The sequence below is a fragment of the Motacilla alba genome, chromosome 19, assembly GCF_015832195.1.
Source record: "Motacilla alba alba isolate MOTALB_02 chromosome 19, Motacilla_alba_V1.0_pri, whole genome shotgun sequence".
NCBI classification, from domain to species: Eukaryota; Metazoa; Chordata; class Aves; order Passeriformes; family Motacillidae; genus Motacilla; species Motacilla alba.
This window is the reverse complement of record NC_052034.1, coordinates 5880237-5905861: the sequence shown is the minus strand read 5'-3', so window position 1 is coordinate 5905861 and position 25625 is coordinate 5880237. Positions and strand designations below refer to the sequence as shown.

Genomic DNA, 25625 nt, shown 5'->3' with positions numbered 1-25625 from the left:
CACCCGGTGCCCAGGAAGGTGATTTCCTCTCCCCGGCAGCATCACAGCCCTGGGAGCCCAGCAGGGCTCTGGACACCACCAGGACACTGCCACCACCCCGTGTGGCAGGGAGCGAGTGGCACCAGGTGAGTGTGGCTGCCGGGGAGGGGTGCTGGGGACAGGGCTGGGGCAGGTCCCCGTGTGCCCATGTCCCCATGTCCCCATCACCTTTTCCCTCGACCTCCTCCCAGTCTTATGGCAGAATGTGGGGCACAGCGGGCACGGGGGCGCGCAGCATCCGTCCCTACCAGTCCAGCGGGCAGTACCTGTACGCCATGAAGGAGGACCTGGCAGAGTGGCTGAAGGAGCTCTATGGCCTTGACATCGAGGTGGGCACCTTCTTGGAGGTGCTGGAGACCGGGGCTGTGCTCTGCTGCCACGCCAACCACGTCACCCAGGTGGCCGGGGAGTTCGCCCGTGCCTGCCCCGACGTGGCCCGGCAGCTCCACCTGCCCACGGCCGGTGTCACCTGCAACCTCACAGCACAGCCAGGCACCTTCCAGGCCAGGGACAACGTCTCCAACTTCATCCAGTGGTGCAGGAAGGAGATGGATATCAAAGGTAGGATGCCAGGCTCCAACTGTCCCACGCCTCCGTGTTCAAGTCCCCTCCAGCCACTCCATGTTTTGCCATGTGTCCCCCAAACCCAGCGCCACCCCAGCGTGGGACAGCACTGTGTGCAGGCATCCCTGAGCTGACATCCCTTGTGCAAGGTCCTCCAGGCTTGGCAGCAGCTTTGCAGGGTGCTGGCACGTGGCTGGAGTGCTTGCTTGGGTGCAAATACACACAGGAGGAACGGCGAAGGAAAGGGTGGATGGCACAGTGTGTCCCTGCCAGGCACCCGATCCAAGCCCTAAGGACAGCAGGAGAAATCCTGGCTCTGAGCAAAGCATCTGTCACCCTGTCCTACCACCATGGACGCCCAGGAAGGGGAGTGGCACAGAGCAAGACATCCTCAGGGCTCTCAGACACTGCGTTTTGTGCCTTTGGGATGCCATGAAACTGCTGTAGATGCCCAAAAGGAAAGGTTTATCCTTTATCGTTTATCCCAACTCTGGTTGAACCCAGCCATACTCCTGGTGGGATGGCTCCAGTGAAGAGCATCCCTTTGGGTGGGCTTTGCCTCCATCGGTGCCCCCCATCCCCTTTGTCCCATCCCCACGTGCCAGCCCTGGCTCAGCCCAGCCCTGTCCCGTGCAGACGTCTTGATGTTCGAGACAGAGGACCTGGTGCTGAGGAAGAACGAGAAGAACTTCGTGCTGTGCCTGCTGGAGCTGGCACGCCAGGCCTCCCGCTTCGGAATGCGTGCCCCGACCCTGGTGCAGATGGAGGAGGAGATCGAGGAGGAGCTCCGGCAGGAGCTGGACCTGCCTCGCACAGAGCCCGCCCTGCCCCAGCCCCCCAGGAGAGCACGGGGCCTCAACAACCTCGACCAGATGGTACCCAGGGCATGGGGAGCGTGGGGAGGGGCACGGATGGGGATGGATGGGCATGGGTGGGGATGGGCATGGATGGGGATGGCATGGAGATGGGGATGGGCAGGGAGACGGATGGGGGAGGCTGTAGAAAGGTATGGGGATGGGCATGGAGATGGATGGGGATGGCATGGAGATGGGGATGGGCAGGGAGATGGATGGGCATGGGGATGGATGGGCATGGAGATGGATGGGGATGGACATGGAGATGGATGGGGATGGGCATGGAGGTGGATGGGGATGGCATGGTCGCCCCAGGACCTTTCCCAGCAGCCCTGGTGAGGACCCATCCCTGCCACCTGCAGGTGCAGCACCTGGTGAGCCGCTGTACCTGCCCTGTCCAGTTCCCCATGATCAAGATCTCTGAAGGGAAATACCAAGTGGGGGACACTGACACCCTCATCTTTGTCCGGGTGAGCCTGCTTCACTCCTGCTTTTGGGGGAAAAGCATCAGGAATTCTGCTCTGCTGCCATGACCCCATTTCCACAATCCCCCGGAAGGGGCCCGTGTGGGAGAATTTATCATTATTCCCAAAGCAGGGGAGCTCAGCCCTGCAATAGATGTTGGTATGGATTTAACCCCATGTGTGTGGGACAAAACCTGACATCCCACAGAGCCACAGCCTGCTCTCACCCAGCAATGGTCACTGGGATGCTCTGAATCCATCCCCAAGCCAGGCCAAAGAACTCAGCACACCACCAAGGACGGGGATTTTCCAAAAGGGTCCCTCACCCTCCTTGTGGTGACGAAATAAACCTGTCGGGATGGCTGCAGGAGCTGAGCCAGGGACGCAGCCGTCCTTTGGGACACCTGGTGGCACTTAGGGCGAGCCCACAGCTCCCGAAGCCCGGCCGAGCGTGCCCCCGCCAGGCTGCTGGTGTCCCCTGGCATGGACATTCCCGTGCAGATCCTGCGGGAGCACGTCATGGTGCGGGTCGGGGGCGGCTGGGACACGCTGGAGCACTACCTGGACAAGCACGACCCGTGTCGCTGCACCTCGCTCTGTGAGTCCCCGCGTCCCCAAGCCCCGCGGCTGGCTGAGGGTGGGGAGGGTCTGTGCCTGGTCTCGATGCTTCTCGGGGATGTTTTCATTAGCGGGAGGCTTTGGTACAGCCATGCCTCGTTGTTTTGCCGGGGAATGTCGGGCTTTGGGGACTTTCTTAGGCTTTGGTGGCCACTAGAGGTCATGGAAGACTTTTGGATGGAGCCGGACCCCAAAAGACGCTTTGCAGGGAGCGCAGCTTCCTGCCCGCACCCTCGGGGGGCTGGATGCTGAGCCACGGCTGGGTGGGCTTCACCGGGGCTGGGTGCAGGGGACAGGGGTGCTGAGCCCCCCTCGTTGTCCCCACAGCTCACAAACAAGCCTGGAAAGCCCGGAGCCCGCAGCAGCAAGTGCAGCACGAGGTGCGGCTGTGCCCGGCCGCCCGCAGCCCCCAGCCCACGCTGCTGGTCAGCCGCTCCCAGAGCCCCCTGCCCCCCGTCACCTGGGGGAGCCGTGTCCCCCCTGGTCCCCGGTCCTCTGCCACCCCCGAGCCACAGGACTCGGGTCGCCAGCCGTGTACCAGCCCTCACCCGGAGCCGGTGCAGCCCCGGAGGGTCCCTTCGGGCAGGTAAGTGGTGCAGAGATGCTTCGTGCCCCAGACTGCCCGTCTTCAGAGCAGTTTTTCTCACATCTTTGGCATTTTCCCCCCCACCCCCTTCTGGAGGTGCCCAGCACCACGCGGGACCGGGGGGATGCAGCAGCTCCCTGACCCCTCTCCGCCGTCTCTCCCTGCAGGACGCGGGAGCCACCCGCTGTCCCTTTGGGGACACCATCCCGGTCACCTGCTCGATCCAGCTCCCCTGGGCACGGGCCGAGGGGCCGGGCACCCACCCCCTCCCGGCTGAGCTTCCCGAACGGCCCGGGGGTCCCCAGGGCACCGCAAGGGACCAGCCCAGGGACACCCACCCCTGTGGCACCGGCACGGGGCAGGTCCGCGGCTCCCAGCCCACGGACGGTACCGGCGCCTCCGAGAAGCACCCAGCAAGGAGGAAAATCATCTGTGCTGGCTGCCAGGCCACAGGAAACGGGGACAGCCACCACAGCGACACCCCGAGCCCCCAGTCCCTTAAAGGTCCGTGCCCCCAGTCCCCTAAAGGTCTGTGCCCCCTCCTCGCACCGGGATGCTCCGGGAGACTCCCAGAGCCTGAAGAACCCACGGGAAGGGAGGCAGGGAGCCCTCTGCCGGGGCCGACAGCCCTCACCCCGAAATTCCTCCAGCCAAGCCCCGAAACTGGACAGCAGCGTTAAACCCTCCACCAAAGCCAGCCCGGCCGCCCCCCGGCCCCCCACCCCTCTGGGCCGCTCTGCAGCGGGGTGCAAGCCCTGCGCTGCTGGGGACGGTCCCCAGGGGACACGGCAGCGCCACCCAGCCCCGAACCCAAGGGCTGGGGCTGCTGAGGGACCTCGGGTGCCAGGGGGTGAAGCCGGGGGAGGCTGCGGCCCTGACGATGGGCTCGAGGGGCTCCGGGGGTGCTGCAGGACCCCGCGGCCCCCCGGCTATGCCAGGGTGCTGGAGGAGCTGTCCCGCGGGCCGCAGCCCCTGCGCCCTGCGGGGATGTGGAGCCAGGTCCCCAAAAGCCCGCAGCTCCCAGCCCCGGGGGAGCCCGAGCGGCCGGGGGTGGGCGGCCAGAGCCCGCGGGCGCCCGGGGCCGCCAACGCCGCCAAGCCCCGGCGGTGCCTGAAGAAGCCCGAGCGGGTGCCCTCCATCTACAAGCTGAAGCTGCGGCCCAAGGTGCGCCCCCGGCGGGACCACAGGCCGGGCAAGCGCCCCTCGCGCATCCCCACCCCGCTGAGGTGGGGACATCGCCCCCCTGCCCCCCGGGGCCAGCACCGCCCCCCGGCGCCCCCCCGAGCCCCCCAGAGCGGCAGCACACGCCCCACGGCCGCGCCGAGCCTGGGCGACAGCGGCACCTGGCTGACCGAGGATGACGAGGAGTCGTGGGTCTGAGCCCATCCCGTGGGCACGGACGGATGGACGGACGGGTGGACAGACCCCTCTCTCCAAGGGTGGGAGCGATGCTGAAGCTGAAGGTGCAGCGGCAGTGCCCGAGGCTTCCCGGGCAGCACGATGGGATTGCTCCCAGACAAGCCGGGGGGTTCCACCTCACTTTCCAGAGCTGCACCCCTCTCCTTCCCAATGGATTCTTTCTGTACTGGTAATCCTGCTAAGCAGGCACTTCTGCACTGGTTTGGGTGGAAAAATCCAGCCCCAGGTTGAGAGGATGGGATGTTTTCTGCAGGAGGAAGGGTTTAGCACCCCTAAAGTGGGGACACCCCATCCTCGACACATGAAAAACATCTCATACCTCAGCGTTCCCCATCTGCGCCACGGGAGCAGCGAGCCTCGTGTCTGACGGCTCCAAGAGCCTTCATGAGTGCTTGGGTCACTCAGCTGGAGGGGGTCACAGAAGGGGACCCTTGCTGAGCCCTGTGGTGGCTGTGGTCCCCTCTGGGGTGCTGGCTGTCACCGAGGGTCACAGCAGGCTCTGCTGCCCCCCAAGCACCCAGCAGTGCTGTTTGTGCAATAGAGATGTGCCAAAACCCCTCGATTTCCACATCTTTTCTGTGTGGGTGGGGAGGGAGGAGGATAATCCTGATGTGGGCACAGCAAACGTCCCTCTGAGAACCCCACCGTGCCCAGGAGAGTCTCATTTTCCATGAGAGGATGAAGTCAGCCCCACGTCCCTGCAGAGGAGCTGCAAATGTGAGCGCTGGGACTCGGGGAATGCAAAACCTGCTGGCAAGAACACTCCTGAGGCTGGTACAGAACAAGGGGACAGACCTGATTTTTAATTCCATTTCAAAGAAGGAGGTGCAGGGTGTCACAGGCGGCGTAGACACCTCGGGAATCTCCGACAAGGAGTCCAGGGGGGAAAGGGAAGCCAAGTCCAGGCAACTGGGATGCTCAGTGGGGCAGGAGGAGGAGGAGAGGGAGAGGGAAGCATCCTTGTGGGGCCAAACCGAACCGAACCCAGGCATCACCTCCATGAGCACGGGGGCAGAGACCTGGCACTGCCCTGGGCACAGCAGTGGGGACATGCCAGCCTGTGCCAGGCCCAGGTTGCTCTCAGCAGGAGCAGGGTGGTGTTGGGTGAGTGGTAAATCTGTAGTAAGGTGTGAGTAGGGCCGCGGGGCGCTCGTGGCTGCTGCCATGCTCCAATCCCTGCGCCTGGACACCTCGGATCTTCCTGCCTGGGATTCCCTGCCTGCCCCAGGGTGCCACCAGCACCACCTACCCCTCCTGGGCTCTGGGGAAAGTAGCTCTTTGTAGCCCTCGTTTTCCCGGGAGCTGGGAAATGCTGTCGAAGCAGTGAGAGTTGTTATTATTACTAATATAACTTCCTCTGTCTATAAAGTACAATAGAATATAACAATTATATTTATAACCTTTTTCTTTTTTTTCTTCAAAATACTAAATAGATGCTATAAAAACCTGTAACTAATTGTGCTATAAACTGCAGGCTACAGGGTTATAACAAACAATGTATTGGCTTAGTCGTTGATATGTGTGTGTCGGAGCACTTCATAAATGCTTTCTTATTAGCATTTACCAAGGAATTTCCTTCTCAGACAATTTGGAGGGATAAAGCTCTAGCCAGAGATTGATAAATGGACTTACACGTGTTAATATCCTGACAGGATGAGCTCGGACAGGGGAGCCAGGTTTGCCATGAAGGCGAGGGATGGTGACAAGTGCCACTGCCCTTCCTGGCTGAGATGGGCCCGTGTCCCCCCATTGCCTTTACGCATTTTTCCCTTTTATTTTTGGAGCAAGGAGTTTGATTCCCCAAGCAGGGAGGGAGGAGCAGGATGTACCCGCAGCCCTGGCACAGGGGTGGGGCAGTGAGAGGCACTGGAGCTCAGCTGGAGCTGCCTTTAATGGGAAGCAATTCCACGAGCACAGTGGAGCTGCTGGGCCATGGACACCTGGCTGTGGTGGCAGAGGGGGCTGGGTGTCCTGTTCTGCTGCCCAGAGCAGTGCTGAACCCCTCCAGCTCCTCGTGACAGCAGGAATCACCAAGATGGTTTTGCCGGAGGATGGATCAGACATAAATCCTGCAGGTGAGGATGGTGTTTCCCTGTGTCTCACAAGGATCAGCCATGGGGAAACCACGATCCTCTTGGCCCCTTGCTCACCCTTCACCACTCCATCATCATTTCCTAACAGGGGCTGACTTTGCCAACCCACCCTGCAGGTGAGCTGCAGCTCTGGTGCAAACACAAACCAGAAGATTAAAAAATAATAATTAAAAAATAAAAAGGTGGGGGGGGCTCAATTTCCTATTAGGGACATACGAGAGAGAAAAAGAACCCCAGGAATGCAGCTGGAAGTGCTGCTCCCGATCCCTGTTGCTGCTGAGGCAACATCCCTGTGGGAAAACCCGGCAGGGTCAGACCTGGTGGCACTGCCAGGGGCACAGGGGGCACAGGGGGCACAGGGGGCACAGGGGCTGCCCACCTGCCCGGGACACCCCAAGGGCTGGGGTGGGGCTGTGCAAAGCTGGTCACCTGCTGAGCCCAGGACGAGAGGTAGCAGAGGGGTGACCTGCCCAGCAAGGGGTGTTCCCAGATTATTTGGTGTTCACAGGCTGGGGGGAGGAGAAGCCTTCCTGTGCTGGGGCTGTGCTGGGGCAGAGGGGAGCTCAGAGCCCTGGGAAGGCAGAGCCCAGCTCCTGAGGATGTCAGGGGCAGGATTGGGATTTATTTTTTTTCCCCCCTTTCTTGCTTTCATCCAGAAATTCCGCCTGGAAATCTGACCTGACTGAGCCAAAAGACAGCCCATGTCACCTGGCTGCTCTGCCCTCCTCAGGGAGAAATCCCAGCTCCACAAGGAGAAAAGCAGAATTCCCAGAGACAGAACCAGGCCCAGAACATCGGGATGCAGGCGCTGGAAAATTCCCTTCCAGCAGCAGGCCATGGCAGGCGAGCAGCACCAGCCACTGCCCCTGTGCTGCCAGGGCAGAAGCTGGCAAGGATGAACTGACAGCCAAAATCTGGGCACCCTCTGAGGGCACCCCAGAGGTGGTACCTCCTCCACCCTCCAAAGCAGTGTACACCCCCTGGGATGGCTCTGGCCTCAAGCTCTGGAGGCTTGGAGAGAGCTCAGGGCCATCCCTCACCCCTCACTATCCCCAGGCAGCCTGGCCACCCCCGGCACAAGGTGCCCTGTCCCCAAATGTCACCTCAGCAACCCTGGAGGTGCCTCCAGCACAGCTCCCACTGCCCGGGGAGCAGAACCATCCCCGAGTTTGGGCAGCCCCGGGACCTTGGGGCTGGGGGCTCACATGATGGTGCAGCAGAACCATCCCCGGGTTAGGGTGGCCCCGGGACCTTGGGGCTGGGGCTCACATGATGGTGCAGCAGAACCATCCCCGGGTTAGGGTGGCCCCAGGGTCCCGGGCAGGGGCTCACATGATGGTCCCGGGGCAGGGGCTCACATGATGGTGCAGCAGAACCATCCCCGGGTTAGGGTGGCCCCGGGGTCCCGGGCAGGGGCTCACATGATGGTCCCGGGCAGGGGCTCACATGATGGTGCAGCGGTTCCTGCGCAGCGCGCCCTGGAAGCGGATGGTGGTGTGGACGTGCTTGCAGCGGGCACAGCCCACGCTCTTGAGGAGCTCGCTGAAGAGCAGCAGGATGTGCCAGTTGTACTTGGCCGAGCACTCGATGTAGCCGCACTTCCACGTCTTTTTCACCAGGTTGGAGACGTTCCAGCGCGGGATCACCCGGCCCCGCTGCAGGTCCCGCTTGTTGCCCACGATGATGATGGGCGTCTCCGAGGTGCCGATGACCCTGGGGAGGGCGGGGGGTGAGGGGACGGAGCCCAGAGGGACAGCCTACAGAGCTCAACCCATCCCAAACGGGCTCTCGGCTGCGGCTTGCCTTGTCCCCTTGTCCCTCTCTGTGTCCAGCCACCCCCCATGCCATCTGCAGCTGCTCGCTCAGGGCTCACCCACAGGGATGCCTGCCTGGCACCTGAATGCAGGAATCACTAGCCAGAATTAAAGCCAGTTCCCAGTCAGGCTCCTCCAAGCTCTGCCACACTTAACCCTGATTTTGTTTCTTGGAATAGGAGCGAGAGGTGTGGATGTGAAGTGAAGGGTGTTGGACGTGCTGCTGATGTGGAATCTTCCAGAGGGCAGCTAATCATGTTTTCCTGGGAATTCTGTCAGCAATGAGGCAGGAACTGTGACCCTTTGCTCAGAGCCTTTGCTGGATATTTTGCAGCTCATTTTAGGGGCTGGCAGCAGAGAATCCTCCAGCCCTCCCTGGGTTCCGTGGAGCAGGACAGGGAGTAGCCGTACCAGGAATGGCAGCAGAGAATCCTCCAGAGGAGCCTGCCTGGGGCCCTGCTCCTCTCTTGTTTTTTGGGCTCCTGTCCCTGCAAAGGGGCTTTGTGCCAGTCTGATATCTCATCTCTGAGGCCAAGATGTTCCCCCTTGGTGCAGAACTCCCTTGCCAGGAGCCACGGGGCTCTAGCACCATCCCAAAGGCATCCCTACCTCGTTTCCAGGATCTGCTGGCGGATGGTTTTGATGTACTCGAAGCTGTCAAAGCAACAGATGTCATAGACCAGGATGTAGGCATGGACACTCCGGAGCCCCCTGCAACACACGTCTGCCCACTCCTGCAAGGTGCACAGAGGGATCAATCCCGGCTCAGCCCAGGGGATGCCCTGCCCTGCCCTGTTCTGGGGGGGGCACCCCAAGGAGGCTGCTGTGGCAGCAGGGGGGCCGCACATTGCCCAGCCCCAACACCCAGCACCCTCCTCTGCTGTGTGTGTGCGTGCCCCCACAGCCCTGCAGCCATCCCCCATCTCCAGAGATCCCTTATCCCCCCTGTCAATCCCGGGGAGAGGTAACAGGATTTGTCAGCCCCAGTTCCACTCCCAAGGGAGGATTGCAGCCTAATGACAGCACAGAGCTGAGCTGGGAGTGGGGCTGAATGCAGCCCCCTGCCCTGGGAGTACAAGCTTCATCCTCCAGAGCTGCTAATTAGCTGTTCTAATTAGTGGTGCACCCTGGTTTTTGGGGCAGGGCAGGTGAGGAGGACGCTGAGCCCCATCTGAGCTCTGAGGGTGATGCAGCAGCAGCTCTGTGGGTCAGAGGGGGAAGGTGACAGCAGGTCTGTCTGGAGGGGACATGGGGACAGAAGAGGAGCAGAGGCTGCTCAGGAACTGAGTCTGTGAGAGCAGGATGTGGATCCAGGGCAGAGGCAGGCAGGGGTGGCCTCTCTACAGCCAAAATCTGGAGCTGCAAGAAATTAATGCTGTTAGGGAACCCTTGGGTTTCTGGGAACAACTGGATTTTTTTTTTTCTCATGCTATGAGTGGCAATCTGCCTCACTTCAGGCACTTTCCCATCCCAACAGAGGGACTGGGAACGGCAGCCCCTGCAGGCAGCACTGCAAAACCCTCCTGGGTGCCTCTGGAAAGGAGAAAGACTCTCCAGGGAGGAAAGGCCTCACTTCTCCCTGAGCAAACCCCTTCAGAGCCATGAATCAGCCCTTCCTGAGTTTATCATCAGAATGAGATGGAGAAAGGGGAGTTTTGGGATGTGGGCTGATCTCTGTCACGGGGGGCAGCAGGGGAAGGAGCTGGCAGGGAGCAGAGGGACACAGCCCCTCCCTGTCCACCGAGGGGAGATGCTTGGGAGATCCTCGGGCTCCAAGATGCAGGAGGATGGAACAGCAACCTCTGGGCTCCTCTGAGCCCTGATCCTTCCTGGAGACAGGGAACTGCAGCTATTTCACCGTGCTGGGGGCAGCTTGCTCAGGCCCTGCCATGTCAGGATGGTTTTCCTCAGCAGTGCAGGTTTCCTGGGATGCTTGAGCTGGAGAAGTGTTGCACTGCGGGAGCAGCATGTCAGAGAGCCACTGGCTCCTGCTGCCCTTCCAGGACAGCACTGCAGGGATGCTGCTCCTGGCACGGAGCTGAGTCCACGATGTTTCCCAGCAGACAGAGCCGTATCCCTCACCATGGCCCTCTCCTTTCCCCTCAGAGCCACCCCTCTGATCACCCTCTCTTCCCTGGAAACCTCCATCTGTTCCCCCTGGCCGCCTCCTCTGGAGTGCAGCAAGGCAGGGAGTTAATGGAGTGTGTGAGCATTGCTGTGTCAATAAATTACCCTTTGCTATTTCGGGCTGCTTCTCACGCTGACCTTTCATTCCCTGCACTCACCCATTAATTTTTAAACCTTCTCCTCACCCCTGGAGTGCTCATTTCACCTCCTGCCTGCTGGTACAGGGACTCTCGGAGCACTACATGGCCCCTGTGACCCTGTCTCTGCTGGGGACAGGGACACTGTGACTAATTGAGGTGGCCCCACTGGTGGCAATGCCCTCCAGCGTGGCTGCAGCCACAGCTGGGAACCTCCAGCTCCTTTCCCCACAGTGGTGACAAAACCTGTGCCCCTGGGACTGGGGCTATGGCATGAGCTTAGCACCCCCTTTTCCCCCACTAACTCCACCCAGAAGCTGTTGGCACTGGTGGCAACGCTTTCCAACCCCACACTGTCTTTGGGGGGGCTTTGGAAGCACCTGAGGGGGCAGAGGAGGAGCTGGTGGGTTCAGAGCTCCAGGAACAAGCCCAGGCAACACTGGAGAGGGTGACGGCCACTCCCAGGAGGGGACAAGCTCTGCCTGGCTCAGGCAGTGGGTGCATCAGGGCTGTGGCTCTCCAGGAACCCCTGGGCTTCACCCAAATGTTCTGCTGTTGGCTCTGACAGCCACGGGACTGGATCCCAGTGCTCCAGGACCCCAGCTGGATCCCAGCTGTGGGCAATGCCAGAGCCACGCTCCTTGGAGTGGGATGCCACCTCTCTTGCGTTTGCTGTCACCAAACTTTAGAACACACTTTATCCTGGACCTGCTCAGCAGGATCCATGAGGACACAATCCCCCATTTAGCAACCAAACCCTGCCACAGAGAGAGAAGCATCCCCCAAAAAGGCAGAACTGGAACCCCACGGAGTTTAACAGCAAAACCCCACCACGGGGTGGCTCACCACAGACCCCCAGAGGTGGAGGCCCCCTCGGGTGCCCCCCTACCTGCAGGGTGTTGACAGGGAAGGCGGTGATGGGGGGAAAGTCCATGATCTGCAGGTCGTGCACGTGGCCGTTCATGACCACGGCGGGCAGGTAGACGCGGCGGGCCGTGGTGGGCACGCAGACCTCGCTGAACTCGTTGTACAGGAACTGCCGGACTATGGCGCTCTTGCCCACGCCCTGGGCTCCCAGCACGGCGATCTTGAAGGTTGCCACCATCCCGCCGCGCTCCGGCCGCTGCCCTGGTGCTGCCTCCGCGGTGCCGAGGCTGCATATTCCCGAGCAGGGGGCCTCAGCCCCATTCAGGATGCATTTCCCCTCCGGGGCTCCCCGTCACTGCAAGGCCAAGGAGAAGCCGGTCAGGTCTGAGAGACACCCTGGGGTGGCACTGGTGGTGCTTCAGGGGGTGTTTTTTGGAGCAGGAGCTGACAATGTACCCGGGGTCTCGGCACTGCAGGACCTCAGGGTCCGCCTTGGAGCCTCCCGCCCCAGCAGCCGAGGAGAGGCAGGATTTGAGTGAACTTGATTCCAGGAAGGTTCTCACAGGCACATTCAGCCCTTTCAGTACCAGAGCAAGGAAAGGCTCTGTCTGCGCTCAGGGTTTGCTCAGCCCGGCAGCAGCGGGGACCCAGGCTGTGCTGGACACTCAACCCACGGCCACTGTCACCAGCTGCTCCTTCCCGGGGCCGTCCCAAGCCGGGGAATCCATCTTCCCTGGGCTTGGACAGCCGGAATTGCCTTTTGCGGGCGGGGGGAGATCGCTGTGCGCCTGCGAGCGACAGCTCGAACGTTTCCTTTCAGCCTTTCAGCTGCTGGGCAATTAACTTGATGGGGACTCATTTGCAAGCCAGCTGACAGGGTGAGCCCGGAGCCACCACCGCGCTGAGGCCGGAGGGCCCCGGGGCAGAGCCCACGTGTGGGGGGGTCACGGGGGATAACCCACACACAGGGATGTGGGAGCTGAGCCTGAGGAGTCCAAACACCCGCTGGCACCGGGCTCCCGCCCAGGAGCTGTGGTGGGGACGGCACGGGCGAGGGGATGGGTCCCGCTTTGACTGGGTCTCATCCCTAGGAAGCAGCTTGTGCTTTATCCCAAAGTGTGGATGCTTTGACCAATTTCTGATGCTCTGGCCCATTTTCCCTAAAACCATCCCCGAAGTGCAGGGCAGCAGCTGAAAGTGCCAGGTTCAAACACCCTGTTGTGCCCGTTTGATGGGGTTTATTTACCCCAGGGGGAGCCTGGGCACAGAGGTTCCCACTGGTGGGTGCTGGAGTGGCCAAGCTTCCTGGGATCCCTTCCCTGGGCCATGGCTCACACCACCCTCACCCCCCTCAAGCCAGCACCGGGACCCTGTCCCCCCGTGCTGCTGGCACTGTCCCCCGGGGTGCTGGCTGTCCCCAGCCCCGCAGCGGGAATGTTTCTGTGCCAGACGCAGGGAAATGGGGGGTGCAGCAGCCCCCGGGCCGGCCCTGCCAGGGCCTTTGTCCGCCAGCAGGCAGCACTGTCACTGCGGGTCCCGGGGGGCCACTCTGCTGCAGGGACAGCCCCGTCCCCACAAACCCTTCCTCCTCACAGCGGCGTCCCCAGCTCCTCTGCGGGGCCGGAGCGTGATGGAGCGACACAACTGGAAAGGCAGTGCCCGCAGGGCTCGCTGGAACTGGGGCACGGGCTGAGCCCCGCTCTGCCTCCGCCAGAACCTCATCGCCCTCTGCGCTGGCCCGCGGGGACAATGCGCCCCAAAAATATCAGAGCCCGACCTGACGGGGCCCGGCCCCACGAGCAGCTACTGTGGGAAACTGAGGCACAGCGGGGGGACACTTCGGGGCACCCCACGGAGGGTGGTGGGGCAGGGACCAGCCGCGGGTCCTCGGGCGCTCAGCACCAGGCCGGGCTCCGCGGGCTGCAGAGCCGGGCGGGGGCTCGCAGGGGGCTCCGGGAAAGGCGGCTCCGGCCCCCGCTTCGACCTTGGCCACGCTGCCACGCCTGGGGCACGGGAAGGAGCAGCCCCTGAGCCCCGTAGGGCGGGGGCAGCATCCCTCACCCCACATGCCGCCCCCCACATCCCGCACCCCCAGCATCCAGACCCTCCCGGGGATGCTCCGGCCGCGCTGGGCGGCGCGGCACCCCCGGCCCGCGGGGTCGCTGGGGCTGGAGGGGATCGGGGGATGCCGAGGGGAGACGACACCCGCACCCGCCGTGCCGGCGGGCGAAGGGGAGCGGAGACACCGGCGCTCAACTTTCCCCCTCGTCCCCTCATCGCAGCCACCCCCGGCCCTGCTCAGCGGTAACTTTGCCCCCCCGTCCTGCCCTTCCCGGCGGATCCCCCGTACCTGGCAGCGGCGGCCCGGGCCGGCGGCGCCCCGGCGGGCGGCGGAGCCATGCGGCGAGCCCGGCGCGGGGCGGGCGGCCCCGCTGCAGAGCCCCGGCCCGGCCCGGCCCCCGCCCGGCGCGGCCACACCGGGGGGCGGCGGCGGGGAGCGGGGAGCCCGGCCGGGGCACGGCGGGGGGGCCGGCGGTGTCCGGGCAGGGATGGAGGCGGCAGCGCCCGGTGGGATGGCGGGGATGCCCAGGCGGGAGGCGGGCAGCGCCTGGGGAGGGATGGAGGGAGGGATGGAGGGAGGGAGGCAGGGAGGGCTCAGGCAGGGATGCGGGCAGCGCCCGGGGAGGGAAGGAGGATCTGCCCAGGCAGGGATGCAGAGGATGCCCGGGAAGGATGCGGGCAGTGCCCTGGAGGGAAGGAGGCAGCACCCGGGAAAGGAGGCAGGGAATGCACAGAGCGAGCCGCAGGAATCCAGCAGAGACACCGGCCTCTCGCGGGGCTCTGGGGAGGCGCCGATGGGAAAAGACCCTCCCATGTCCCCCCTGCAGTGTGCTGGGTGCAGCGGCGTCACCCCTTCCCTCCCCGGCGCCCAGCGGCATCTGGGCTCTCATGCCCACCCAGGACGAGTCCCACGGGCCGGACTCCCCCGGGGGAGGTGGGCAGGAGCCCTCCCGGGGAGCCTTTCCCTCCTCCGACACCGCTGCTCGCTGCGCTCTCGGGCACATCGCTTCAGCTCCTGCCGTGCCGGCCCCCGGCCCGCGGGCGGGGCTGGGGGCTTCTCTGTGCCGGGGGGACCCTGAGCCCGGGCCGCTCGCAGGCCCCACCAAAGGAGGGACGTTTCTGTTGCGGTGTCTGCATTTTTGGGTCACCCCGCACGGAGCGTTTACCTGCGTGCTGGACAGAGGGAAGATGCTGCCTGCACCTCCAGGACCATGGTCCAGGCCCCCGGGACACGCTGCTGATGGACTCCCTGCGCCCCTCTGCTCCGCGGAACAGCCCCCAAAGCCCACTCCGGCTGCCTGTGACACCGGCGAGCACCGAGGTGTCTGCACAGGTCTGGCGGCGATCACACGGGCTTGCCTGAACCCGAGCTCCGGCGGCAGCTCGGCCGGGCTCCCCCCAGCCTCGTCAGCACCTTTGGCTGGGGAAAAACATCATCTGCGGGGGCTCCTCTGCAGGCTGAGGAGGGGGTGCAGGGGGAAACACAATGCCACATCCCTCCTGGGGACAAGGGGACGGCAGGCGCAGCCCCGGGGCTGGGGGTACAAGGACACTGGTACAGCCTTTGTGCCGCCCCGGCACCAGCAGCAGGCAAGGGGGGTCACAGCCCCGTCGCCGTGTCCCGCGTTGCACCCGGGCCGGCAGAGATCGGGGCGTTATCTCCCTGCAGAGCCGCCCGATGCTCGCAGCAGGGGAATATTGATGTGTCCCTGGGGTTAGCAGCAGCCCGAGCCGCTGCTCCCCTTCCCTGCATGGCCATAAAGCAGCCGCCAGCCCTGGAACGTTTCCGGGAGAGCGCGGGGATCGGGCTGCACGTGAACTCTCCTGCACAATTCAGGCTCCAGCCTCGGGGCTATTTTTAGCAGTTCCCTCCGAGATGCTCTTCAGTTGCAGTTTTATGTGTGAAATTTAATATACGAGGAGCGGGGGGAGGGGAGTGGGGCTGGATCCCGGCATGTCCCTGCTGGCTGGGAGGTTCATCCCAGTCTCAGCGACACGAGTGAGTGCAAGGCAAACCTAAAATCATCCATCCAAGAGTTCCCGATGTGCAGGTGGCAGCAGGGGACAGGCAGAGCTGGTGGCTATGGTCAGCTCCTGCCTCTGCCAGATCCAAAATCCTCCCCTGAGTCCCTGTCTCCCCCACAGCCCATCATGGGCTCAGGGACCTGCTGGCATGGAGCAGGATGGGTGTGAGGCCGGTGGGAGCAGCAGGGATTTTGGGGAGCACAGAAGGATTTGCCCCAGCTCCAGCCAGAGCAGCAAGGAACAGCTCAGGAGGTCCCTGTCCCACAGCATGGCCTCAGGAACAGGGAAGGCTGTGGGGAACAATCCCCCCTGACAGTTCCCAGCTCAGGGAGCATCACCTGCGTCCCCTGAGCCCCACGGGTGACACTGCTAATGACAAACCCAGCTCCCAGGCGTTGGTGTGTCCCTGCTGACAGGGCACTGTGTCTGCAAATCCACAGCAGCAGCAAAGATCAGATTGTTCTCGAGGAGCCTCTGGCAGAACAGGGAGGGAGGATGAAACCTTTCCCTTTGCCACAGGACAGGAGGGGACAGCAGCAGCCAGGGCAGAGCCCTGAGCATCCCACAGCAGCTCTTGTTCCTGTGGGGCCAAATGCTGCTCCAGGCTCACCCCCAGCAGGGAATGATGATCCCATCCCAAACCAGGGATGCAGGAAGGGACACAACAGCAAGATCAGAGACCCCAAGCCAGCCTGTCACTGTTACCTGACACGTGCACCTGCTCCTGACACTAAACCATCCCAGTGCCGGGCAGCACTGGTTGATATAGTACCTGCCCTCCACAGAGGGTGGAAGTTCCCAAAAATCCAGGTGCTGCTCAGCCAAGGCTGGGCAGGGTGAGGGAAAAGGTTACCCTGCTCCAGAGCAACACCCCCCAAACCTGCTGCTTGATCTGTTGGATTTCTGGCCACTTCAAGTACTGAGCTTGGCTCCGGCCTGGCACAGAGGTTTTGCAGCCCAATCCATCTTGCTTGGGATGGGACCAGAGACGGCAAAGCCCTCTGAAAAACAGCAGCACCAGTGCAAAGCAATCCAAACACCTCACTGACTCCCAGGATTTTACCATTCCACCACACGGAAAACAGGTCACACTACACACAGCTCCCCTGGAGCCCCAAAAGGGCTAAAATGGGTACATCCATCTCCTGCTCCTCATCTGGATCTGTCCCTGCTGCCCTTTGAGATGAGGAGAAGCAGCTGGTGGAGCACCAAGGAAACTTGCTGCCTCCTCCTCCTGCGAGCCCCAGATTTGGGGGGGTCTGTGCTGTAGAAGTGGCTGGTGGAAAAAGAAGCCTGGTGAGCAAACAGTCTCCTTCCCACCAACTGCAGCCTTCAGCCCTGCTGCTCCCCTGGGCAGAGCCAGCATCAGGGGAATGGCTCCTCTCCCCATTCCCACAGAGCCACACACAGCCAGAGCCTCGTGGAAATGAGTTTATTGACACGGAGGGCAGGGAAAGCCTGAAGAGCAACACGAACGGGAACACTCGAACGAGCAGGGGCGGAGGGAACGCCACCGACGAGCCCCGGCCCCGGCCCGGGCTGAGACACCCACCCCAAAAGCTGGGAAGGAATTTGGCAAGAGAAGGGGGTGCTCAGCAACCCCTCCCCACGCTGAAGCTGCGCTCTCCTCCCTGCCCCACACAGCATCAGTGCCACTGGCGCTTCCTTAATTGCTCGGTTAATGATTTTTACACTACACCCGCAGGGCTCGGAGCAAATCGCCTCCCAGCACACGTGGACAAGGCTCAAGGGCTGGGTTGCTCCAGCTCTGCCCCACTTTCTTCCCCCAAGCCCAGGGGTTCCTACGCAGGGACACCACCTTCCTCAGGGTCCTGCTGGAGCCTCTCCCAGGACACTGTGACCTTTTCCCAGCACTGGTTTCTTGGCTGCAGCCAGTGCCAAAGCCCTGATGAACGATCTCCCACCGTGAAACATTTATTGACTTTGAAAGTGGCATCTAAAAGGACAACAGGGGGGGTTGCTACACGCAAGAGCTTTGTTAGCTGGGGAGGAGATGTCCAAGCATGCTGGGGAGGGAGAGGCTGGTCTGGATTGGGGTTTGGATTAAGCAGGACAAGCTGTGGATGGAGCAGGGGCATGCAAGAGGCTTTGCTTTCACTGCTGTTGCTGCAGCACTGAGTGGTTGCAACGGGGCGAGTGCACAGCTGTGGACTGGAAGGGAAACAATCCTGGCTCTAGGGGACAGCTTGGAAAAGAGGGGCCAGGGCATGGCTTGGGACCAGGACTCAGAGCAGGAACGTGGCTGGCTCTGGCTACTGTGTTGGGCACAAAGAGTGGAGCTGCCAAGGGGAGAAACCCCTCCATGAGCTGCTCCAGCCAGCCCAGCTGGAAGCTGAGTGCCCCAGGCAGGCACAAGCTTTGCCAAGCCCAAACCATCTCCCACCATGCCCAGCCTGGGGTTTGGGGGCAGCATGGCAGCAGGGAGAGCCACTCCACTCCCCTGGCATCCTGGGGCACTGCCAGCAGCAGCCCCTCTCTGTGGGGGCCCGGCTGATACTGCAGCCCCACTGGGGAAGTGGCAGTGCCACATCTGGATGAGCCACCACGAGCCTGGGAATCGCCAGGGCCAGCACTGGGAGAGGGGGACACAGCTCAGGGATGGCTGAGGAGGCAGCTTGGCCTCAGCAGGCACAGAAAGAATGGGAGGAAGAGGGGCTGCACATGGGTGAGGATGCAGAGACCACACCTGGAGCTCTGGCATGAGCCTTTTGCTCTAAGAACAGGCTCATTTCCTTCATTTCATCCACCCCTGCCCTGTTACCCATCCAGGCCTGCAGCTCCTCCCCACACAAAAGCAGCCTCACTCCTCAAATCACCAGCTCATGAGGCAGGGAGATGGCTGGAGTGAAAACACCACAGAAGCCAGCACAAGAGTAATAAAAACCCCTCCTTAGGGCTCCATCCCCCTCCTGTGACCCAACTGATGGCTCTGTTCCTAATTCCCCGAGGCTGTGCTCACCCTGCTAGAGCCCCACGGCCCTGCAGGGCTCCCAAGACTTCCTTGCAATCACCTTCCCTTTAAGCCAATTACAATAAAAAAACTCAAAAAAAAAGTATAAAAATATAAAATAAAGTGCAGTGTTATGTTTTCGACACTTTTGCCTTGTTTTAATGAGCAGACGTGTGGTTTTTGCTCGGTGTTTTTTTGTTTTTCCAATGAGCAGTTATTTTACAAAATCCAAACTACACCTAAAGCCATTTAGAAAACACTGAACATTGGCACAAAATGGAGAGAAGCCCACGAGAAGGGATGAGTGAGGGGCGAGGGGCACACGGGAGTAGTTCGAAGCAGTGGTTACAAACTCCATGGACGCTAAAAATACCAAAGGGGTTTGTTCCCTATCATCGTTAGCACGTGGATACTAATTGCTACCTTGTTTAATCAGTGCCTTTGACTGCAATCCTACACATGAATACAGCTGCTTCCAGTTACGAGTGCTTTTCCCTGCGCTGGCGCTGAAGGAGGCTCTGGGGACCCCTTTTCCCCCCTCCTTCTGCAGGGTGAGGCACAGGCTCCACCTCCTGTTAGTTTTTCAAGATGGCATCGTAGGCCTGGTAGATGTACTGGGACACTTCTGGAGCTCGGCATTTCAGGGAGAGCTGTGGAGAGGAGAGGAGAGGAGAGGTTAGTGCTGGAGTTCCTGCCACGGCCACGAGGGCAGCTGGGAATGGGCTGGACGTGGCTGCTGACAATCACAGAGAATATTTCTGCTTTCTTCATCACCAGCCTCAAAGTGCCCCTTCAGAGCTTGCTGAAAGCAGGAGGAAAACAAAAGCAAACTCCCACGGTGGGGCTCCCACATTCTCAGCAAATGTGGGTGGCCCCACAGGAAGGAGCAAAGGGGACATGGTCCCAAACTGAGACAAGGGACCTGTGCTTGTCCTCAGGCTCAAATCACAGCACTAAACCCAAGGGCTTCTAAGGATCTGCTGCTCAGTCCTGATGGACACAAACTTGGCTGTCACTCCTCTCTAAAGCAAAGATCAGGCTGAGACCAGGCTTGCAGCATCAAACCTTGTGCAAACACTTTAAATCACCTTCCAAGGCTCACATTCACCCCGCAGCTCCCCAGACCACAGATTTCTCTTGAAACTCCTGGCACAGCTTCCAACAGGAGATAAATCCTCTAATACCAGAGACACACAGGTCCCTCAGAAGGGCAGCAAAGTCAAAGAGAAGAGTCACAGGGGTGCATGAAGCAGGACAGAGAGCACCTTCCCACCAGCCCCGGGCTGGTGCCAGCACAGGGCCACAGACAGCCGGGAACACGGCGGGGCATAAATTTCCCCCTGTCAATGAGAGGGGGAAGGGCACCCTGGCAAGGCTTCCTTGCTAATATCTCTTGGCTTTATCTCTGGGTAACCTTGGCAAGTCACTGCTCATTGCTGAGCAGGCACTGTCCCAGCTCACTGGTGACAGGGCAGGGGAATTCTGTTGCTCCTCACTCTTCCCATGTCAGGCTCACCCCTCCAGCCAAATTAACAGCATCTCCCTCAACACACAGTGAGGGGCGAGGGAGGTGTCACTGTCACACTTTCTGGAAATATCCCTTTGCCAGAATTTCTTCTCCTGGGAAGCCGAGAAGCCTCAGAGAAAAATGAAAACAATAATTATCTGATTCGCTTCTCCTGTGTTTTGCTGCTTTGGAATGCGGTTTGGAGACTGTTTACCAACAGGTGATTGTTTCACTGGTTTCATGTGAATTGTTTTAACTTAATGACCAGTCACAGTCAGGCTGTGTTGGGACACTGGAAGGAGTCACGTGTTTTCATTATCATTCTTTGTAGCCTTCTGTCTGTATCCTTTCTCTATTCTTTAGTATAGTTTAGTATAGTATTCTTTAATGTAATATAATATCAGAAATAATAAATTAGCCTTCTAAGAACATGGAGTCAGATTCATCATTCATCACTCCTCCATCCTGGGGACCCAGTGAATACCACGTGGAGGAAGGGCAGGGAGGAAGAGCTCAGGGTGTGGGTGAGGCAGCAGGAGTGTGGGAATCCATAAAATCAGAGTGTTTTGGGAAAGCTGCAAAAGGTAGGCCTCAGAGACAGCAGAACTGTGATTAGAGCTAACCTCTGAGATTGGTCAGCAGAAAATTTATGTAAGAAGTAGAAAAGTAATTCAAATAAAACAATGGTCTGAGTATTAACACTTGTCTAGAATAACTCCTTAAGCTGCAGAAAAGTCTATCTAGAGAAATATTAGGAAGTTCTAAGCTTAATAATGGAGCTCTGTGCATTGTGTTTGAAGCAGGTATTGTATTGGAAATAAGCAAGCATTGTTTTAACCAAAGGTACGTGTGCTTATAGTGATTGGATAGAACCACTGTCAATGTGCTTTTGCTTTGTGAGATTGGTCAAAAAACTTATAAAGTGAGTTGTAACATTAAGTTCTTTGTCTGCTGCCTGGGCTGTGAGCTGCTGGCATCTTCCCACTGCCATAACCACGTAATGAGACTGATGCTGGAAAACAGAACAGCTGAAGGCACGTTCCAGCAGTCCCATCCTGTCTGTAACTCATACATAGCCCTGGCAGCCACGGCCAGGCCGTGCCCTGCCCTGTGCCGGGAGCCCTCACCGTGTAGTTGGGGTTCCCGGGCTGGATGCGCAGCTCGGCCAGGATCCAGATGCCGTTGGTGAGCTTCAGGGACTGGTAGAGCATGTCCTGCCCCTCCACGTTCCTCTTGGCAATGGTGTACACGTTGTTGTTCTGCAGCTTGCTGGAGACAGTGTCTTTGGAGGGAAGGGAGAAAAAAAAGGCATCTGTTAGTTCAGATCCATCATCTGCAGAGACAGGAGAGCCCTGGGGAGCATTCCCAGGATGCAAGGGCACAGGGAAATGCTGGCTCCTTCCCTGGGGACAGGAGCACACATGACACAAGGAGAAAAAAAATCCAGTTCTCTCCATGAACCCACCTCATTCCCTTCAGGCTGTGATCTCTTGGTAAGTATTTGCCCATTTTACAGGGCTCTCACTGCCCTGGGTCACTCAGGACTTGATCAAGGTGAGACTTCAAAGGCTGCTCAGAGGGGAAGAGGACTCTGCTTTGTCTACCCCCATCCACCTACAGGCAGCCAAAGAGTCAGAAGATGAAGGTGGAAAAGAGCAAAGATCACAGCCTGAGGCTTGCTCAGGTTCTGAGGTTGTGTCCCAGCCACAAGAGCTCCCTCCTACTTTGCTCACACACAGACACTTCTGGCCAAATCAATGTCCTACAAGGCAGTAAAAATCCTTTCCCTGTTTAAAAAAGCAATTACTTGAAAGGGTAAACCACCCCCCAGGCACTGTCTCCAGACATCACAGGGCTGTGGTGCAGTTTTAGCACACAGCCTGACCTCAGCCCTTGCAGATGAGCTGTGATTTCAGCTGCACACCTGGATGGGTGTCATTGTCACACACATTATTTCTAAGGGACTTTTTGAGGAAAACCAGAACAGGCAAATACACAGAACACCAGGACCAAACCAGCAGCCCCCGGATGCCAAGGGATTCCTCAGCACAGAGCAGAGCAAACATCAGGCTGTGGATGCCTGTAAAGGGGCACAGTCACACTTTGGGGGGAAGATCCCACACCACTGGCAAATTCCCATTTGCTGGTGCCCAGCAGGAGAAATTTCACTCCCTGCTGGGGCAGGTGGAACATTTATCTATGCTGGTCATTCAGAGCAGGCTGGGCACTACTGACAAAAAGTGAGGGAGAGAAACAGCCTTAAACCAACTTGCACTGAAAGGCCAGAGACTGGAAATGTGGGATCCCTCAGAAGGAGCACAGGGAGCAGGACAGCAGCAGAGGAGCAGCACAAAGTGACCAAGCAGCTCCAATCCATCCCTGCACCTACAGACACAGAGATCCACAGGGTGCCAGACCTGACAATGGACACCAGTCTGTGCTGAGGGACTGCAGAGAGGACAGCAGAGTCTGTTCATGCACCAGGGAATGGTGGGAGGAGGAAGAAAAAGGCAAATCCACCCCCTGATGCAGACACTTGGATCCCCTGCCTCTCCCTAGGGCAGCCTGGACCCTTTGCTGCACCACTTTGCTCCCTGGGCTCCAGAGCAGCTCCCTGCAGGCCCAGGATGGTTCAGGCATGCAGCCACCCAGACACACTCAGATTTAGGCTTCCTCTCTTCCCCAGTTACTATGGAAACTGGCTGATATATGTAACTAATGAGATCTTTTGCTTAAAACCCCTCACTGCCTGTCTCCTCCTCCCACCCATACTCCTCCTCTCCACAATAAACTCAGCCAGACTTGGGAAATGGGCAGGGCAGAGCAGTCCCCTGCTCACAGGCAGCAATCCATGCTGCAAGGACATCACCCAGCAGCAATGAAGCCCCAATTCCCATATTCTCATGCTCCCAAGCCATCAACAGGAGCCTCCAGGCCTTGGGGAAGGCACAGAGTCCAACACAAGCACAGGCTCAGACAGGACAGCCTTGTCTGGGAGGGTTGCTGGTATGAAATGGGATTTTGTTCGCCCCATTTTGACAGGCTGTGGTTAAACCTCACCCCTCTGGATGTGCATCCTGAAGGTGGAACAACTGGAAAGGACTTTCTCCAGCAACCCTGACACCTGGCACAGCAGTCTCCCCTCTGCTGGGAGATGCTGTCAGAGTAAAGGCATTCCCTGGGGAGCAGGACTGCAATGAGAAGCTGCAATTTTGGCTGCTACCCCATCACAGGGGGTGATGGCAGAGCAGGGCAGCTGCGTCTAGGGAGCTCAGCAGGTGAGACACAGCCACAGAGCAGCTGCTCTTACACCAAAATCTTCATGTGATGGCTCCTCTTGCCACGGAAACATCCCCAGCCCCTTCTGAGGGGCAGATTTCAGAGCAGGAACGTGCTTGTAGGGGATACAGGGAGGGAAAGTGAGGCAGGGCAAACCCTAGGAAGCCTGTTTTCTGCTCCCCTGACCTCAGTTATCCTCCAAAGAGCACAAAAAGCCCCACCAAAAGATGCCCTGCCTCAGCCAGAGCAATGGTGAGCAGGCTGGAGCTGCTGCCTGGCTTGCCTGACCCTCCTGCCCCCTCTCTGAGCACAGATTTGGGGCCTGGGGAGAGCTGAGCCCCTCTCCCCTCAGGTAGCAGCTCCCACCCCTCCTGGGCTCTGGAGTATCAGCAATTTGGATTTTGGAGATCATCAGAGTTGCTAAGCAACAGTGGCAGGCTGGGGCTGGCTGAAGGCAGGACCACTAATGCCATGTGACAGCACAGCCTTTATTTAAAAAAAATAAATAAAATAAACCCAGGCAGATCTTGCTGGGAGCAGGGAGCTGAGCCCAGGCCTCCAGAGCCCAGCGAGGCAGGAGCAGGGCTGGGTGACTCTGGGGACTCTGCAAAGCAGAGCACACAAGTCCTTCAGCAAAGTAGCACAAGCCACAGCTGGCCTTGCACAGCAACTTTCTTTTGTCTCAAGGTTTCTTCTCAGAACCCTTCTGAAGCACAAGGGATGGACACAGAGAGGTCTGGCCATAACCAAGGCCAGGGAAGCCTCTGACATCAGCCCAGCTTTCAGGGCTGGTTTGTTTGGTTTGTTTTCCTTGTATTTTCCACTCTAAACAGAATTCTTTAGCCAAGCAGTGCACATGGAAACACAGGGACACAGGGAGGAACAGCTCACAGGGTCCTCTCCTTTGCACTGAAGTGACCCAATACTTTTTTAACAGCACTCTTCTCCTGGGTAAAGCAAAGGATGAGCTTAAATCTTCTGCCCACCAGCTTAAGAACTTCACATCTGAACTCAGAGAGCCAAGATGAGCACCTGGCAGGGGGTTTGCACAAAGAACAGGCACAACTCAGAGCCAACGCTGACCATACACCTTGTCTGACCTTTGTGGCAATCTGCAACAAGCACTCCATGGCAGAAAGTACAATTTAATGCTTATATTTTATGCTGTGATAGCCCAGAACATCCCTTGCCATTTGTAGCAGCACCTGAGTGGTTCTGAGCAGCCAGCCAAGCACAGGCTGATCCAGTGGGGAGGCACTCGGGGCAGTGTTCTGACACTACATTCATTTCCAAGACATGTAATATGCACCAGTTCTGTAATTTATTGAACTATCAGCTACAGGATTTGCACATTCAGAAAAAAAAAACAACATACCATGCAAGCTTGTGTATGATTTTCCCCCTAGGTTCTTTCATCAAAATAAAATCCAATTTCTCTTTGTTCCGGCATTAGCAAATTATTTGGGGGAGAAAAACAAAGTGACCACTGCATACCAATAAAGCCACGTTCAACTCCAAACATAAAAGCTGCTGTTTCACACCAAATTGTGGACCAGTGACAAACAAGTAAAACCAAAATTCCTCTGCTGAACAGCACAGCAACTGATGGAGTAGCATTAAATGGGAGGAAATCTCCATATGCAAGTCAGCTCATCCTCTTTCACTCTGTGGGTTTGGGTAAGCAGTGTTTAGGAAAAAGAAAACCATTTAGCTCATCTGATTTGCATATCCTAATGTAGTGATCCTTTAGAATTTAGTCAAACTTAGCATGTTGAAAAAACCCAGTGTAAACAAGGCAAACTGAGCTTCAGTGCATGCTCAGTTACAGGGGAAACCTCAGCTGCACCAACAGCACCCAGAATATCTGAGCTGTGACAGTTAAGGAATCTATTTTCATGCACTAGATTAATGTATTTTCATTAAAAAAATCCCAAATCAATTAATTTAGCACTGGATTAATAAGAAATGAGAATGCTGGGCTATAACCATGACCTTGTGTTTTGATTCTTTCTGAATGAGGTTTTCTCCAGGGAACTTTCCCAACCTCTTCCTAAGAGGCTGATGCACAGAACAGCTCTGATGAATTCGAGATGTGCAGGGCATCCCAAGCACACCTTGGCCCCATGACACAGCTCCAGAGGGACTTGTTCCTCCACAGCCCTCAGGAACAGCCTCAGGCCAGGCCCATCTCTCACCACTG

General features: G+C 58.9%; 3 protein-coding genes across 10 annotated transcripts in view; 1 reads left to right on the top strand and 2 right to left on the bottom strand.

Annotated features, from left to right (window-relative positions):
• Positions 1 to 5166, top strand: GAS2L2 (growth arrest specific 2 like 2). 3 transcript variants are annotated; one of them, XM_038157648.1, is made up of 7 exons: positions 1 to 125; positions 231 to 600; positions 1240 to 1478; positions 1820 to 1927; positions 2423 to 2519; positions 2867 to 3125; positions 3293 to 5166. In XM_038157648.1, exons 2-7 carry the CDS (start codon positions 243 to 245, stop codon positions 4503 to 4505), a joined length of 2274 nt encoding a protein of 757 aa, XP_038013576.1. In that variant the 5' UTR covers positions 1 to 125; positions 231 to 242; the 3' UTR covers positions 4506 to 5166. The 3 variants fall into 3 exon arrangements, with proteins under 3 accessions (XP_038013576.1, XP_038013575.1, XP_038013577.1); XM_038157647.1 differs by having other exon boundaries at positions 32 to 600; XM_038157649.1 differs by lacking the exons at positions 1 to 125; positions 231 to 600 and adding an exon at positions 838 to 1066.
• Positions 5167 to 5327: 161 nt separating this feature from the next.
• RASL10B (RAS like family 10 member B) lies at positions 5328 to 13995 on the bottom strand. Of its 2 annotated transcripts, none has more exons than XM_038157652.1 (4): positions 13933 to 13995; positions 11605 to 11937; positions 9061 to 9105; positions 5328 to 8350 (listed from the first exon to the last, which is right to left on the bottom strand). In XM_038157652.1, the coding sequence occupies exons 2-4, from the start codon at positions 11818 to 11820 to the stop codon at positions 8024 to 8026; spliced, it is 588 nt and encodes a 195-aa protein (XP_038013580.1). In that variant the 5' UTR covers positions 11821 to 11937; positions 13933 to 13995; the 3' UTR covers positions 5328 to 8023. The 2 variants fall into 2 exon arrangements, with proteins under 2 accessions (XP_038013580.1, XP_038013579.1); XM_038157651.1 differs by having other exon boundaries at positions 7939 to 8350; positions 9061 to 9185.
• A 3090-nt stretch (positions 13996 to 17085) lies between these two features.
• Positions 17086 to 25625, bottom strand: part of AP2B1 (adaptor related protein complex 2 subunit beta 1) — a 78563-nt gene continuing 70023 nt past the window's right edge. For all 5 annotated transcript variants that reach the window (XM_038157641.1, XM_038157646.1, XM_038157642.1 and 2 more), the window contains 2 exons: positions 21274 to 21428; positions 17086 to 19289 (listed from right to left, as the gene is read on the bottom strand). In XM_038157641.1, the coding sequence (XP_038013569.1) occupies positions 19215 to 19289; positions 21274 to 21428 (230 nt within the window). In that variant the 3' untranslated portion in view covers positions 17086 to 19214. The remainder of the gene's footprint in view (positions 19290 to 21273; positions 21429 to 25625) is intronic.